Source organism: Pungitius pungitius, chromosome 12 (genome assembly GCF_949316345.1).
Source record: "Pungitius pungitius chromosome 12, fPunPun2.1, whole genome shotgun sequence".
NCBI lineage: Eukaryota > Metazoa > Chordata > Actinopteri > Perciformes > Gasterosteidae > Pungitius > Pungitius pungitius.
In genome coordinates this window covers 10,620,236-10,635,452 of record NC_084911.1, presented here as the reverse complement: position 1 = coordinate 10,635,452, position 15,217 = coordinate 10,620,236, and the positions used below count along the sequence as shown (strand labels likewise).

Sequence of the window (15,217 nt, the reverse complement as noted above, 5' to 3'; positions counted from 1 at the left end):
GAACAATCATAAAAGGGACCACTAATTACCCTCCCAAACAGGGTGGCCTGATTGATGTGTACAGTACAGGAAGTGACCCTTCCATGAAGCGCACAGACACACACAAACACGCACACACACACTGCGCCTGCACAGGCACACACGAGCACATCTGTGATCTTCAGCGCTCTCTTTCATTTCATCCTTGGCTCTCGTCTTCAGGATGCAACTGGGTCACGAACAAAACAAAACACTACCTCACCCGTGCGATTGTTGCTGCCTTTGTGGTTGTCTTCCACTGGCTCATTTCTCGCCCTGTAATCTAATCGAGCAGCATTCTTGAATCACAGTTCGATGCCCTTGAGCTCACTAAACGGAGGATGTGTCGGCGTTAATGGTTTTAAAACTCCCTTTTGACATTTTATCCTTCTGTTTAGTCTCTCAGCAGCTCCCATCAAATCACCAGAGCTGCCACGGATGCTACAGTCAAATGCTTGTTGCCGGGTGATGATAACATCAAACCCCTGTGCTCGCCTCTACTCGGTGACATTTTCACCTCTCATTTCAGTACTTTGGACCAAACCAGGGAAGGAATCGGTCTGCGATGCGCCTCTTTGTGGCAAAAAAACGACTCGCGACTCGCGCGTGAGCCGCTGTGTCGCTCTGCTTCATGTTGAAGGACTCATCGAAGGGAACTTCTCTGTGGGATTAATAAAGTGTCCCATTATGTTAATGACAAGGCTCATAAATCTGCCTCAGCCAGGCCTGGCTTGTTGTGTCGGGTGGTGTTGGCGCCGTGCGTCACCGACTCTGTCGTAGCCCTGGGCCTCATTGATCCTGCAGACAGACGAGCTTAATAAAAAAAGAAACACATCACACGAGGTGCACCGTTTGGGTTTTGTCGCATAGGACGTGTATGCATGTATGGCAGAAGACTCATTCAAACGCACACTTCCTGTTTCCACACACTCGGCGAACCGGGCCCATTCTCCTGTGAAAGTGGTTTCGGGGAACAAACCGCTTCGCCCTGCTGAGGAAATGACTCGCTAACAGATGCCAGCCTCCGACATCCTGCAGCCTTAGAATAGAAAGAATCCCAATTTTCCTGCTTTCTGTCTTCCTCACCTCCATTTGATGTTGTTCTCCCCTTTCGATACTTTGTCACATCAAACCCCCCCCTCCTCACCACTTTCTGCCGAGATTTCCCAATCGGCCGAAGCTCCCACGGTGAGGCTAGATAAAAGAATGCACCATTGATTGAGCGAAGGCTGCCGGTCCAGCTGGTGCCGTGATCCTTTTCTGGGTCACACCGTGAACCAGTGGCTCGCCCGGTCTGCAGAAAGATTCAAATGATGTTTTTCTCTGCCTTTCTGCAGGATGGTCGAGTACTCCCTGGACCTGCAGAACATCAACCTGTCGGCCATTCGGACAGTGCGCGTCCTTCGGCCCCTCAAAGCCATCAACAGAGTACCAAGTGAGAACGCTCAACGCTTTCTTTTGCCTGTATTTGTTTTTATTCAAAGGTTTTGGGTGAGTGCGCGTTCATCTGTATTTTTCTGTGTTATTTTTCAGATATGTTTTTTGTGCTTCTTCGTGTCTGTCACCCCCCATAAAGCACAAATGCGTCCACATGAAAATCTATGTATGTATTCAGTACAACATCTTCCGGCTCTTTTGTGCAGCCGCATGCCACCTGTTCCCCGAGGGAGTTATTAAACATTCATCTCATGCTAAGTCACACAGCCCGCTCAGGGCCCCCGAATTACGGCTTGATCAGATTTACAACCATTAATGCCGCTCCACTGATCGGCCCGTGACCGTAACCCTTTTCCTCTCATCTAAAGCGCAGTTATCGGGCAAACTTTTTAACTCCTATTGATTATTCCTTTGTCCTGCTGCCCCAGCAGGCAGCTCTTAATTGTTTTAAGCACCAATTAGCCTTCCCAAGCTATACGGCAGGTGGAGACTGGTCTCACCCCTTTTAGCGAAGGCATTTCAGATAAGTAGCCGGAAATGCTGTTGGTTTCAAATTCATTTTCTTTTTTATGTTGTACGTCAGTATATGTGTTTCTAAATTTTCACAAACCTTTTCCAATTATGTTTCTCCTTTGAGGTTACTTTGAGTGAATAGGAACTGAATATGAAGGTAGTGTCAACTTATTATAGTATAATTGCAGTATTCTAAATTATGTTTAATGCACTAGAAGAACTAAATAATAATAATAATAATAATAATAACACTTACAGATAAGGACCACTTTTCTTAACAAGGCAACTAAAAACCTTTCCTCAATATCTCACAGTCACTGGGAGAGGTATTACCTCATTTATTTTGGGCCTTGGGGACAGACGCTGTTGGGGAAATAATTTAGATTTTTATTTGACTAATTTGTCTATTTGCCTATTTAGATTTATCCTCGATTCATTTTCATATCGATGCTTCATGTATCATTATTAGACTTTATTATTATTATAGACTCTAACAAAAAAAATGAAATAGTATACTTTTTATATATATATATACATGTATATCTATGAAATATTCATGCAAAAAATATTTGCCTCACATTGATAATGAATCAATGACTATTTGTCTTTATTTTTTACCTTTGTCTTAAATACAGAGCTTCCAAATAATAATAGAATATGATAGAGGAGATGTTTTATAGTCTAAGTACCTGAAAAAGCTGCCTTCTTTCCGGTACAGGAATTGATTTGGCTTCGTTCACAAGGATCTCTGGCAGCTCGATATTTCCAGAAAGCCACAGCAAGCTGATGATCAGTAAGCTGCGAAGCTGCAGCCCGATTGTGTCGCCTATCGGTGACCCCTCCAGGGCTCGGGGCGCGTGGGGCTAAAGCTGTTTGTTCCTCGCTTTGTTCGGATCGTTACTTTGTCCACGGACACACGCTCGCCCTGACCCCCTCAAACACCTCAATTTGTAACCTTCCAACACAAAACGACAGATAAAAGCCCTGCGCTGTGTGTGTGTGTGTGTGTGCGCGTGTGTGTGTGTGTTAAGACTCATTTTTAGGGTGATAATGTTACTGGAAGAGAAGTGGCAAAGACACACTATATAAGCAAGCGTGAGTAGTAAGAAAAAAGAAGAGAATTGGTAATGTTTCCACCGGGATGCAAGGGGAGCCATCCATCTTCATCCCAACTGGCAAACTGACGTAATCACCTGAAGATGCGAGGGACCGAGGCAGGTAGTGAAGGAGCAAGGGAGCGAGAGACAAAAGAGGCGAAGCATAGAAGCCCTGTAAAAAAAATCTTAACTAGTGTGATGGGTTTTTTTGTTCTTTTTGCTTACTTTTTGTTTTCCCTCCTCCCTTGGATTTATTTATTTATTTTACATGAAACTTTCTCGTTGTTCTTTCCTGCTTTATTTCTTATTTCGCCACCCCCCCACCCCCCCGTTTGTTTGCCACACCCTCGGGAAGTGCCTCATTCTTGTTCTCCCCCCCCCCCCCCCCCCCATGGATCCATCGCTCCCTCTCCTCAGCCAATTAGGCCTAATGGACCAGTGGCCTAATGACAAAGACATTTAGACTCGCCTCCAGCCAACACCAGAGACACACACCACTCCATCTAATACCAGTTGATGAGACAAATTAGCCACAGGAGGGAGACATGTAAGCTACAGAAGGAAAAGATATTTGCCCCAGAGATAAACTTTTTGTGCATTCAGTTTTTAAATTTCCAATTTAAAATTGGGACATCGTGGTGTTAACATGTCTTTCATAACCGGCCAAATGTCATTGCCATTTACCCTAAAAAGCGTGTATTACACTTTTCCAATCAGATGAAAATGTTTTCCGAGCATCTGATCGAATTCAGTAAATTCTCCGTTTTTTTCTTTCTATTTTCATGGAATCTGATCGATGTTACTCAAGATCGCCTTGGGTCACTATCATGCCCTTATACTCACTCTAACATCTTATATTAAACATCACAATCCAAATCATATCCATAAGCATGCAGGGATGTAGGTTAACTGGCTCCTCTAGAAACACGGATTATTTTACCTCACCTTAGTTCTGATTGTGTTACTTAAAAAGGCCTAAATGAAGAAGACAACACAAATACAAATGTGGTAAAAAAATAATCCACAGGGGTTAGATTGTTCCCTGATTAGCACGGATGGGGAGAGCTGTTACCTGCTAGCGCTCGTTTGTTCATGCTTTTGTGTTTGTGTGTATTGTAGTGAGTATCAGCTTTTTTTCCTCTTTGTACAAATGTTGTTCATGTGTGAACATAATGATCATCATCATCACCATCATCGCCGCTTCTCTCCTGTCATTCAGTCTGTTGGCAATTTGAAATCCACTGTTGTGTTTCTGAAACATTAACCTACTGTTGAGTTGTTATTCAGTATCACAGTACGGTTTTGAAAAGCACACATACACATCAGATAATTAGAGACAGCCGCGTAGTCACACTCACAATAACACACACACACACACTTCTCTCAGGTGTGAGTACGAGGTTGCTGTGATCTCATCAGTGGGTTTCACCTCATTCTGTCTTCGTAGTCCAATTAGCCGTCATTATGTTTAAACATATTTGCATCTCAATATGTCTTTGCGGAAGGACCAGCCCATCCACGGGAGGGGGGGCGAGGTCGTCAGGGTCCAACAGGGGTCACGCCTTGTTTTCTGCAATCAGGGTTAATCTCATAGTTTTTATTTTTTCATCCCCATAATATCTGCCACTAAAAAACGATTGGCGTCTTGGTGTTTAGATCAATCAGAGGATGTGGGGTGGTAAATGAGCTCTGAGTATTTAACCAAAAACACGATTTTCCCCTCAAATAATAATTTGAAATGGTCGGTATTGTGTCTATACATATGCAAATGTTCCCGTCCTCATCACTGGTGTAAGCCTGTGATAATTCATCTGTGCATTGGTTGATTAACTCACAGGTATGCGCATCCTGGTCAACCTGCTGCTAGACACTCTACCCATGCTGGGCAATGTGCTGCTGCTCTGCTTCTTCGTCTTCTTCATCTTCGGCATCATCGGTGTGCAGCTGTGGGCGGGTCTACTGAGGAACCGCTGCTACCTGGAGGAGAACTTCAACCTGTGAGTAAAGCACTGGGGATGTGTGTGTAGGTGTGTGTGTGTGTGTGTGTGTCTGTGATATGCCAAGGCCTTTGTGTCCTAAATAAAACATGATTATAAAGGAGAGAATATGTGACCTCGCCCTCAACACACACAAACATGCAACCTGACCTTCTCTCCACCTTCCATTGAGTGAAATTGAAGAAAAAACCTTACAATTTACGGATCAGGATGCAATCTGGTTTCATATCCGACAGTTTTCCTTTTCACATGGGTTCCATTTAAAATGTGTATTTTACCTTCGTGCACACATGACCTGTGTCTTCCAGCGCACCTCTCTCTCTCTCTCTCTCTCTCTCTCTGTCTCTCTCTCACACGCTTCAAAGCAACAGTAAAAACAGTTTTTCCCAGTTTGCAACTACGAGCTTGATTGGGTTCCAGCTGCAATCCTCCATATTCATGAGCCTGCATGACGGCGTCACCCACCGGGTCTGTGTGTGAGTGACATTCACCAGAGTTTCTTTTCATCGCATTCTCTATTCCCTTGTTTTAATAATTGTAATGTGTACAGTATGTAAGCCCCGTGTTCGGCCCTGTGCCTTCTGCGTCCCAGGTTCTGCTGACACAGTGTGAGCTAATGATGGAGAGATCCTATAGCCTATATAGAGGAAACATGACACAGCTTAAACCTGAGAGGCGCCGTTAACTGTAACGACCTCTACACGGTGATCACTTCACACGACTTGAACCACAAAGAACATTTGTCCAGTTCTAGAAAATACGTACGTGGGGTACAGCGGATTTTTGCTTCTTATAATTAAGATATTATTTTGCGTATTGTTTGAGAGCTTTTTATCACATTATGCAGATTTGCTAGGGTGCTTGACTGCTTAATTAGGAATCTTGTAGTGAGTTGGTGCTTGAGGGCTATTATACATAAAGGGCTAACGTTGGCGCTCTGAGAGGTTATAATAGAGTGGGCCAAGTGTGGTAGTCAAGGGTAGCATTCCCTTTGCCATTTAACACCCTCGCTCTTTTCATCCCTACCTTTCTCTCATCATGCCTTATTTAGCCTTTTTGGTTTGTGATTTATTTTTTTTATCTTTAAGTGTCCAATCAAGCTCTCTGTCTACCTAGATGTAGTTCCTGTCCACTACATCTAATCCATATTCATGGAGAAGGCCATATTTACTCCCAAAGAAGGTTCATGCACCTTCGTCTCTATTCTTCCTCCTTGTCCCACCTTGAGATATCTTTTAAAAAGGAGTTTTTCTCCTCTATGCCATAACATCTCATCTTCACCTACTGGAAACTTTGTATTTTTTTTTCTGCTACAATGCAGCCTTGACCCCACCCCCCCCCCCCCCCCACCCCCCTTTGTTTCACTCTCCATTGGCAGGTGTGTTCTCAGTGTGATGCCAAGTTCTGCTGTGCCATGCTGCCAAGTCACCTGGCAGGGGGGCAACAGGCCTCATTCATGCTCCACTACTCTGACACCCCTCCCCCCCCCCCCCCCACCACCACCACCACGCTCTCTCTCTTCCTTTTCTCCAATGTAACAATGTACCGTTGTTTTCTTTATTTAATGTAATGTTTAATGTCTCCTTTGAATTGGGTGAGAGTGAACCGAATGTGTCTCAGTGCATTCCTGCAAACAGCGTCAGTCATTGACTGGCTTCTAGGGCGCTTTCAATGGGGGGCCTGATTTGAGCAGCGTCATATCATGCCCATCCCAGAATTAGTGTGCACGCTTGTGTGGGGTTTCTGATGAGGTGAAAGGAGAAAAACCTCCTCCTTCGTATCTGAGCAGGATCTATGATTCTGTTTACCAGTGGAGACAGGGAAGGGGAAAATTAGAAAATTAGAAAATTGCAGGAATTATCCGTGAATATTCTCGCCCTGATTAGTCTCCCCCTCAGCAAAAAAAGGGAAACGTGAGAGTAGACTGGTGTGTAGCGACTGGCGGTGATACAAAAAAGGAAGAAAACAGCAAATGGAGGCTGAGGTCTGAGACAATGAGTAAATACAGCAGGTCGAGTGACCCTGAACGTTTGTGTTCGGTAATGATGGAGAGGGTCTATTTTTGTCCTCCCCAGGCCCAGACCCTAGTTTGAGCATCCACACCCTGCCTTCACCTTTATATTTTCCCTCAACATTACAGTGGTCTCTTGTTATCGGTGTTTTTTTATTGCTAATTATCTTAAAAGGATTTAGCTTTTACACAATTGCTTTGAATTTAAAACATGATCAACCTTCTTTTTATGGATGCAAGAGAGCTTTATTCTTCCTTTGTTTATTGATATCTTAAATAACATGTGTCTACATGTCCGCAATGCTCCCATCAGCAAATTACTAAAGCAACTTGTAGCCAACAGCCCAATTCAAATAAATCCACAGAGGCAGATGAGCTTGAGTTCCCTGGATACCAAAGGGAAGGACGATCTCTTTGGCGGGCCTCCGTTTAACCTGAGAGGTAGAAGAGCTATGTCAGGAAGTTATACGGCCCTTCAGATGGTGGATGTCAGTTTGTGTCATAAAGTTTAGCGGGAATCAGCCACTCACGAGGGGCGCGTGAAAGGCATTGAATGAATCGATGGTCGGTAAGTGCGTGCGTGCGTGCGTGTGTGTCGATGCAAAAAGAGTGTAATCGGTTTTTCTATATAAGACACACAGTCTTTTCACATGACTTGGTTTACGTGATTCCTGGAGCTCAAAATCTCCGATGATGTGCTTTGTCAGGTGGTGAGTTGGCTCAGTAAATTCCATTTTTATTTTCTATTTTCGTTTGGCCTGTACCTTTTGACAACAGATTATTCAGCTGATCCCATATCAGGATATCCCACAGACACACTGATACCCGCTTCTCTCTGAATGGGGAACACGAGGACGGGATGACGCCGTCGGGAAGATTCTTGCCCGGGCTTCCCGTCCAGCGACCTCGTGGTGCTCATTAAAATCCTCCTCTTGTGAACCAATTTCACCCGAGAGAGTGATGTATGATTATCCTCACCCATTACCGCCCCAGTCAAATGAGGTCCCTGTGTTCAGCAGGGGTTAATCATGGCGGCAGAGCTGTCGCTGTTTCAAATTCTATTCATTTCACAGTTTTGAGGGAGCATCGAGCGTCCTGCTTTAAAGCACATTTGGAATGGCGGTGATAAAGGATGCAGTTCCTTACGCCGCGTCTGGGTAGTTGCGAGGGAGCAAAGACGAAGGGTTTAATACGTGTTAAAATGGTGCAAAATCCATCCCCTCGTGCGTTGATGGATGTTTGTAACTCTGGCGGCAGGGGCTCCTCTGGGTTTTGGAGAACAGATGTATTATTTGCAACCCTCCCACCCAGGAGTAAAACAAAACAAAGAGGCGAGAAAGAGAAGGAGACATTAGCTGCTGTGGGGTTCCAGCGAGTGCAAAGTCAACTGCAGGGAGGCAACAGCATTCAAATCCTCCTGGTTCCCCGCATAAAAAAAGTTGAATCGAGAAGTAGATCAAATCTGCACAACAAACGCCCCTGCAAAACTGTTTTGCTTATTTACAGCGGCTATCGTTTTCTTTTCCAAAGCTGAATGTAACGGGGGGAGGGGGGGGGCTGTTTAGGTGCTGCTGTCTCCACCCTGTTTTACCACACCTTGTGGACATGCCGTTGCACCAGCTGTAGCCGCTGTTCGGCAGTTCACTGCTGGCTCACGTCTTTCTATCAAAAGGAGAGCTCCATACTGATTAATCTATTAGCCAAGTAAGCAGAGTTCATGCCATTTTGCATTTTTTTCCCCTTCAATGACGCAGTCTCCCCGAGCTTGGTCCAATACTTCACATACAATCCATGCTGTGTCCTTTATTATTCCGTATACAGAACTGCGTTCCTCTGCGTTGTCTTGACCCCCCAGCTCGTCAGGTATGACCCTGCCCGCCCCGTACTACCAGGCGGACGAGAACGACGAGCGCCCCTTCATCTGCTCCCTGGCATCGGACAACGGGATCATGTCGTGCGGCGACGTGCCGGCGAGGCGCGAAGGAGGACGCACGTGCTGCCTGGACAGGGAGGACGCTCTGCACAGACAGGCCCTGGGCCTGAGTCCGGAGCCGCTGGCCAACGGCAGCGGCGTCGGGGAGGCGGTGGGTCTGTGCATCAACTGGAACCAGTACTACACCCGGTGCCACACAGGAAGCACCAACCCCCACAAAGGGGCCATCAACTTTGATAACATCGTCTACGCCTGGATCGTCATTTTTCAGGTAAGGCTGCTGATCTTGCAACCTGACCGATGGAAATTCATTTTAAATTTCAATTATTACCCGTTATAACTTGTGAACATTTATTTCATAACACAGGAACTAATCTTTCCCCCTGATGCAGGTGATAACTCTGGAGGGCTGGGTGGAGATCATGTACTACGTCATGGATGCCCACTCCTTTTACAACTTCATCTACTTCATTTTACTCATCATTGTAAGTACGACTCATTACTACATGTACAAGTTTGTGCGCTAATTCCCCACCAGCTGAAACATCCAGAGCAGAGCGTCTTCTGATGATTTTATAAGAATTAAAACAAATAATGATGTTCGTCGGCAGTTAGATACAGAGGAAAAAAAACGTTTGACCTTTGGAATACATGCCGACTCCTGTCAATGATGAATTGAAAGCGGTAATTTCTGAGAAGCGAAAAGAAGTGTTAACAGACAACAGAAAACAATGCGTGTACATGAGCGCACTAGCTTGTTGTGGCAGATGGCGGCATAATAATAGCTCTTGCATTCTGCATTCACGTTGCCATTGGCTGTGTGCACGAACTCGCATTCAGTCAATGTGTTGCAGCAGACGTACAATAAAAGTTCCAGAGGTTTCACACCAGCATGCGAACACAATAGGAAACAGACATTCGGAGCTCTTGTGAAGATTGAAAGTGAGATCATTGAGCTGCAAAATGTTACTGGAGAAAGGCAAGTGAGACGCACGGAGGGTCATTTTTGCTCATCAGGCTGGGGAGAGCGGGGGGGGGGGTGGTTGGCATCGTGACTGCAACTGTACATTTCTTCCCCTCTTTGTCACGTCCGACCTGAGGGTCCGACCTCGCTCCCACTGCAAACCAGAGAGAGAGTTGACACGGAGTCTAATCGCTTTTGCCCGGTTCCTGTGGTCCACATTGACCACAACCTCAAGCCCCGTTGATCGCTAAGCCCCGTTCTTCAGTCACAGAGGAACACAATCAATGGTCCTGGTCGGCTGCCGACACCTTGGTGCGAAGTCAAACTTTGTGCTTGTTCCATATGGGCTTCGAGTGCGGACCGCAGAGGTTTCGGCATGCAGAGCCCGGCGGTAAATGGGCCGCTCCCTTTTAAGCGTCATTGCGTGGGCTCCTGTCTGTTTGCACTCAAAGGTTCTGAAGGGATGCCATGGAAAGTGTTGCTGACACTACGAGAAGTTTTCGTTCAGGCAATTCCTTGAGTCCCAAAGGTGTTATTCACACGTTCGAGGGTGACCTCGAGTCTCTCATTCTTTTGTTCCGCAGTGATCCCGTTGCTCCCTGTGCGATGGGTTTTGTCATCATGAAGTGACCCGATGCTCTAAGCTTCTTACTTGATCCCATCAGCTTTTGATCCCAGACACAAACCTCGGGTTGACCTCCACAGTCTCAACTCTCCACCTGCTCGACACCTGACACACTTTCAAGTGCGCAACCCCAGAGTCTTTATTGGTGTCACATTGCTGGTGTGAGTGAATGGATTAAAGTAAGGGCAGTGATTAGGAAGGTGTCTGTGCGCGATTGAAAGAGAGAATACGTATCCCCATAAATGTATGTGACAGGCTGCTGTATGGAAAATAAGCCTTCCGTCTCAATTTGTGAGTGCAACTGTGTGTGAGGGAGAACGTACCTGCGCGACTGAGCATGCGTGTGTGTTTGCATGCACGTATGCATAATGCAGTGATCATCTGAATGTGTGATATTGGCCTGCCCTCCATGATTATGCGCAAAGCCGTCTACTAATCAGAGTCACGGAATACTGTGGGCAGACTCACACACACACACACACACAGACGGAAGCGAGCCTGGAGGGAAATCAAAGGCACACACACCTGCAGACCTGCTTTGACCCACAGGACACAGATGGACATCTCTGCCCCCCCCCTCTCAGCAGGCGCTTCTTTTTATTCCTCCCAGCCTCTACTGTCTCTCCTTCCCCTCGCCCTGCATCTTTGATCATTTTAGATCTATGGGTGGACGGTCATTACGTCGGGGTATTTTACATGTGGGCATGTTTTGAGGCTCTGCTGCGAGCTGTCCCTTGCAACCAGCGCTCTGGTTTTTGGGAGTTGTTCAGCATTGGCGAGTTTTGATCTCTCTTTGCTCCATATACGGCTCAAAGTGAAAGTCATTTCAGCAAACCCCGTAGTGACTCCCACTACTGAGATTAAAAGGTTCCGCTACCTACCGTCCAACCCCCCCCGCCCCTCCCCCCATTCTTTACCAACTTTTCTACACAAAATCATACCTCAAGCTTGTTAGAAGCCACTGTGAGTCCCACCTCCATAACGGCCTGTAACCTTCTGCTCCTCGCTCCACTTCCACCCAGATCGGTTCTTTCTTCATGATCAACCTGTGCCTGGTGGTCATCGCCACCCAGTTCTCGGAGACCAAGCAGCGGGAGCACCAGCTGATGCAGGAGCAAAGGGCGCAGTGCCTGTCATCCTCCACCCTGGCCAGCATGGCCGAACCCGGGGATTGCTACGAGGAGATCTTCCAGCTGGTCTGCCACGTCCTCCGCAAGGCGAAGAGGAGATCGGCGGCTCTCTACTACACGCTGAGGGGCAAGCCCCCGCCGGCTGGAGGAGGCAGGGGTAACAGGAGGGGTGGAGGGAATGTGAACGGAGAGCGACATCATTCCAGGCACGCAAAAAGTGAGTAGGAGGAGGGCATGAGCAACGTAACGTTTTCACATTTTCATACGTAATCCCCTATGAGTTGAATATGTTTGAGAAACTTGATAAAACAATGTGACAACTTGACTTGATTGTGTAATAATGCACGCACGTAATTCCTAAGTTAAATGAAACATAACTGCCTAATTTCTACTGAAAATCCTGTACATTTTTTTTTCATTGCAGAAGAAAATTGGAATTGAAAATGAAAGGGCAAACGTAGTCTCTTGTTTCACTTTTATTTCCCACCCTTCTAGCGCCACACTGTCCGCACCAGAGCAAGCAGGACAACAGCTCTCAGACACTGGCTAACTCCATCACTCTGGCCGTCCCTCAGAATCCCGAGGACTGCCCTATATGTGCACTATCACTGAAAGAGGGGGCGAGGGAGGTGGGAGACTCCGCCAGCGGGGAGGAACATGAGGAGGAAGCGGTGAAAGAGACGAGCAAGGACGAGAACCATCTCGAGGAGCGGGGCCATGGGGAGAAGAAGAGGAAGAGGACATGCTTTGGACATTGTAAAGACATTTGGAATGACATGAGGAGGAAACTTTGGGGCATTGTAGAGAGCAAGTACTTCAGCAGGGGCATAATGATCGCTATTCTCATCAACACTATCAGTATGGGCATCGAGCATCATAACCAGGTAAGATGATATCGTTTATTCAACCACCATGAACATTGTTGCTGAAGAGAGGCCTTTGCTTTTTATACTACTGCCAGAGAGGTTTATGACTGACTGCGGACGCCTTTAAGTGGCCAAGTTACTGAATGGTTTGGATATTGATAAAAACAAGCATCGTCCTCGCTTTTACTGTCGGCAAAAGCATGGCCTTTAATCCTTTGGATTGATGCACTGTGAATAGACGGGGTGAGCGCCTCGTGAACTCGGCATCACTGGACGAGCCGCTGTCGATGCTGATGAAGCAACGCTGCTACTGGGAATGTGATAATAGCGGATGACCTTCGGGGGGGGGGCGGGGGGGAGCATCACTGACAGAGGTGCAGACGTTTAGCCTAGCGGCGGAAAAAAGGGGAAACAACAGGCGTGGCTTTCTGACGTTTTTTCTTCATTTCCCTCTCAACTAATGCCTTTCTAACTTCTCCCCTTGCTAATTTTACTTCCACTTCTCTGCCGTTATTCTCTCCTTATCTCCCTCCTGTGAACCTTTTTTTCTCCTTTCCCCACTCGCTCCTTTGTGCCTTGCTGTCTCCCTCCCTTGCCTCCTTCCCTCCTCACGCCGAGTGCCTCTACTGTCTGACTCTCTTTTGGCCTCCCTGAGTCTCAACCTCCGTCTCCCCACCTCTCTCTCCCTCTCATCCACCCACGCACTCTTTGACAGCGTACAGAGTAGTTGCTTTCTCTCATCTCTGACGTCTCTAAAAATAAAACGAGCGTTGCAGGGAGGGGGGGGGGGGGGAGAAGGAGGACGAGGAGGCAGACTCCTGTTACACAGCAGTTTTTCAGCTCAATCCCCCGTGTGATTATGCGCGTGAGCTCGTGCATTTGCATGCGCGCACACTCGCAGGCGCTTTGTCTGTCCGTGTCTCCAGTCCGCCTCCCCCCACCCCCCTCCACGTTTTCCACAGGCGGTCTCCCGCCTTGCGGACGGGTTCTAAAAACAGGAAACTGTGAAGCTGATGTGCTTCTCCTCCAAATCTAACCACAGGGCCGCCTCACTCGCACCGCACCCACCGCTGAGCCCAAATGTCTGTGTCAAGTGTGTGGTTCCAAATTAGAACGTGCTGTGGCCTTGCGATCTCCGTTGGTGATCTGTGAATGTCAGAGCTCTTTAATTCCATGTTTATGTTTCAGGTTTAACTCATTAAGTCATCCGACGATGTTGTACGCTGGCCATTTAAAGAGCATTCACGTGGCGTGTGTGGCGTGTGTGGCGTCTCTCTGAGCGCGTTGCGATTCGGGCTCAGAGGTTTGTAGCTTGTGAATTCATATTCGGCAACATTGAGAAGAAAGAGGGAGAGGAGACGGAATATTATGGAAACATTTACTTTGGAGAACACAGGTACAAGAACATGAAATGCATTACGGTGTTAGATGATGGGTAGTGGATCAAGAAGTAGAAGGGATGAATGATGGCATTTTGTCTGATTTAAACTGTGGTGTCAACAGCTGTGATGCTTCTGTCAATAGCAATAAATATGAAATCCTGTGTTTGTCTTTCCAGGCTAGTGAGTGGGCTTTGCCCATAGGAGAAGGTTAAAGATAACTTCTGACAAATGAAACTCGATTGATCCCCACATCCGTTTTCTTCTCGTACAACACATCCTTCATCTTCTTCTCCATGTGTGTTTGATGACTTCCGCTTTGTTTGGAAGTGCTGAGTAATGTCATCGTTTAGTCCACTATTAATGGTCCACTCGTTTTGACTCTTTTCTCACCTGTAGAGGAGAGTTTCCCTCTTATCTCTGTCTCACCATGTAACCCCAGAGTCGGTTTCCCTCCACCGCGGGCGGGTCGTTGCTCAACCGCTCTCCCTCCTCTGATCGACAGGAGGATATTGATTGCGTAGAGATGTGACTGCCTGATAATGAGACTTAGAGAGAGAGAAAGGGAAAAAAGGGGACAGAGAACTTAGGGCGATGGAGATGGATCGGGAGAGGGAGCGGATTAGTTTTCCTCTCACAGGGTAACTTTGGCAGGGCGAGTCGGCTATTTCGCCCCCGGCTTTGTAACTGAATTTCACAGGAGGTATCAGAGAGGGCATCTGATCCGTATCAGGCATAACACACACTCACACACACTCACACACACACACATGCACACAACACATAATGGAAATAAATCTGGGCTTGACCGGAGCTTGTGTTCTTTTCTTTTGTGTGTTTCTCCTTTGCCAATTCCAGATAGCACGCTGCCCCGTTCATCCAGCTTAAGACTCCATGACGATACACACTCTCCCATCCCCACTGTCCTGTTTTTGTTTTGTTTCTAATGCAAGTTGTCCGCTCTAATTTTACATGAACAGGAAAAACGCAATTTGTTTACCTGTTCTTCAGCCTCCACCCTCCCTCTGTGTCTGTCACCCGTCTGAGATAAGGTGTATGCGTTAATTCCATTTGCCAGCAGGGAGAGAATTTTCTTTGAAAGTGACAGTTTGAGTGACAGGCTTTTCAACACAGGCGGAGGAGCGCGGTGCGTTCCAGCTCCTGACGTTGCTGCAGCGGTGATTGCTGCAGCGGTGGTTTAATATCCACTGTGCTCTTACCTCCCTGTCTGCGCCTGCCTCCACGTG

At 46.9% G+C, this 15,217-nt stretch overlaps 1 protein-coding gene across 5 annotated transcripts in view; it reads left to right on the top strand.

Moving 5' to 3' along the window:
- LOC119221097 (voltage-dependent T-type calcium channel subunit alpha-1I-like) overlaps positions 1 to 15,217 on the top strand; it is a 116,189-nt gene that overhangs the window by 68,639 nt on the left and 32,333 nt on the right. For all 5 annotated transcript variants that reach the window (XM_062566325.1, XM_062566324.1, XM_062566323.1 and 2 more), the window contains exons 5-10: positions 1,356 to 1,453; positions 4,903 to 5,062; positions 8,929 to 9,277; positions 9,399 to 9,491; positions 11,618 to 11,942; positions 12,221 to 12,609. In XM_062566325.1, the coding sequence (XP_062422309.1) occupies positions 1,356 to 1,453; positions 4,903 to 5,062; positions 8,929 to 9,277; positions 9,399 to 9,491; positions 11,618 to 11,942; positions 12,221 to 12,609 (1,414 nt within the window). The remainder of the gene's footprint in view (positions 1 to 1,355; positions 1,454 to 4,902; positions 5,063 to 8,928; positions 9,278 to 9,398; positions 9,492 to 11,617; positions 11,943 to 12,220; positions 12,610 to 15,217) is intronic.